The following is a 1,593-nucleotide window of genomic DNA, read 5'->3' on the forward strand; positions in this document are numbered from 1 at the left end:
GTGTGTGTGTGTGTGTGTGTGTGTGTGCATGTGTATGTATACAGTATATGTACAGTATATATATTTTTAACTTTGTAGTTTTTAGAAACTCATCCCCAGATACCAAGATTTATACATTTTTGTTTTCTGTTTGCTGATTTTTCAGCAACTCCTAAATGATTTATAGTATAATTAAACACTTCACCAACAGGAACTCCAAGAGACAAAACAAAGATTAATCATTTATTCTTAAAGCAGCAAAATATTACAAGTAAATTCATCTGTACAGTAAAACATTAGAGAAATATGAGCACATGGACGTCAGAAAATTGGACAAAATGTTGAGACACAGCAACATTGTGGACAGGAAGTACTAAGAGCACAGGCAAATCTGAGTGAAGAGGAGGAGGAAGAGCAAAACAAAGCAGGTCTGAGCTTTTGATATCATCTACAGTGAATGATCTGAACCGTCGAGCGTTATTTGTAAATATAATAACCGTATAGCATCACTGCAGACTTTGGTTCCCTTTGTTCCTCCACAGCACTGCTACTAGTGACAGTCTAAAGCCATTTTAACCAACAAACAGTTACYAATAGAAACGAGTGGTGAACCATAAATAAATGAGTTGATTCATGAGAACGTTACRAGGAACAGAAATCAATTTACAGAGTATATTGCTTAGGAACAAGTCAAAAGTTATGTACACAAGTCGTTAATGATTTAAATCAGCAAATTAACTTTATAACTACATGAGGTATGTTTTTGCCATTTAAACCAAATAAGAATCAAGTAATAACGAGTGCAAAGTGCAAGCAGCTTCAAAAAGTCTTTACAATGATCTGCAGTGCACTGGATTACTCAACAATACACAGACATATTCTGATCTGAACCGACTCGTGAACATTTTCTGCTCTACAGGACGACCTACAGTTAAACACATTACCTACACTAATAATCTAAATAAAAAAAGACATGATGTTGACAGTTAAAGAGCATTCTAGAAGGAGACAAAAACGCTAAAAAATTAAAATAAAAACTGAAAGGAATGGACAAAATGTTGCTCTTAAAGTGCAGTTTAAACGCAGAAGGAGTTCAAGAGGTATGGTTTGAAACTGGCTTCGGTGTCGGCTGGCTGTGATTTCCTCCCCAGATGTTAGAATCTGTCGCAGATGACGGTCTCGACCACAAACGTGTTTTCAAAGTGACGGATTCGATGACACCTTTTTGTCTCGCGCCTTTCGATACCTGGAAGAGAAGAAGAGACGTGCTTAGATTAAAAAATGAAACAATCTGTGACAGCACTGAGACAGATTTGATTTGACTGTTGCCTACGGGGGCGCCCGGTTTGAATCAGCAGCAGAGGTTCCCACGGTTTCATCCTTTTATGTATCTAACCGTGTGTGTGTGTGTGTGTGTGTATGTGTGTGTGTGTGTGTTTGTGTGTGTGTTTGCTGCATCATTTCTGGAGAGCTTGTCGCACCAATCGAGGGCGGCGACGACACAGTTATCATTCGTGCGCATCACTGCCTCCTCCGCAGCGTGTGTGGATGTGTCCACAGCACTGTGAGTGACTCACGCAGGAGGACGTTCCCAGGCCGTACCCACACACACAC

At 39.7% G+C, this 1,593-nt stretch overlaps 1 protein-coding gene across 3 annotated transcripts in view; it reads right to left on the reverse strand.

Moving 5' to 3' along the window:
- Positions 1 to 208: 208 nt before the first annotated feature.
- Positions 209 to 1,593, reverse strand: part of itm2cb (integral membrane protein 2Cb) — a gene marked incomplete at its 5' end in the record, with an annotated part of 2,976 nt that continues 1,591 nt past the window's right edge. For all 3 annotated transcript variants that reach the window (XM_014031107.1, XM_014031099.1, XM_014031090.1), the window contains 1 exon segment: positions 209 to 1,225. In XM_014031107.1, coding sequence (XP_013886561.1) covers positions 1,134 to 1,225 — 92 coding nt within the window.

Source organism: Austrofundulus limnaeus, unplaced genomic scaffold, assembly GCF_001266775.1.
Source record: "Austrofundulus limnaeus strain Quisiro unplaced genomic scaffold, Austrofundulus_limnaeus-1.0 Scaffold6, whole genome shotgun sequence".
Classification (NCBI taxonomy): domain Eukaryota; kingdom Metazoa; phylum Chordata; class Actinopteri; order Cyprinodontiformes; family Rivulidae; genus Austrofundulus; species Austrofundulus limnaeus.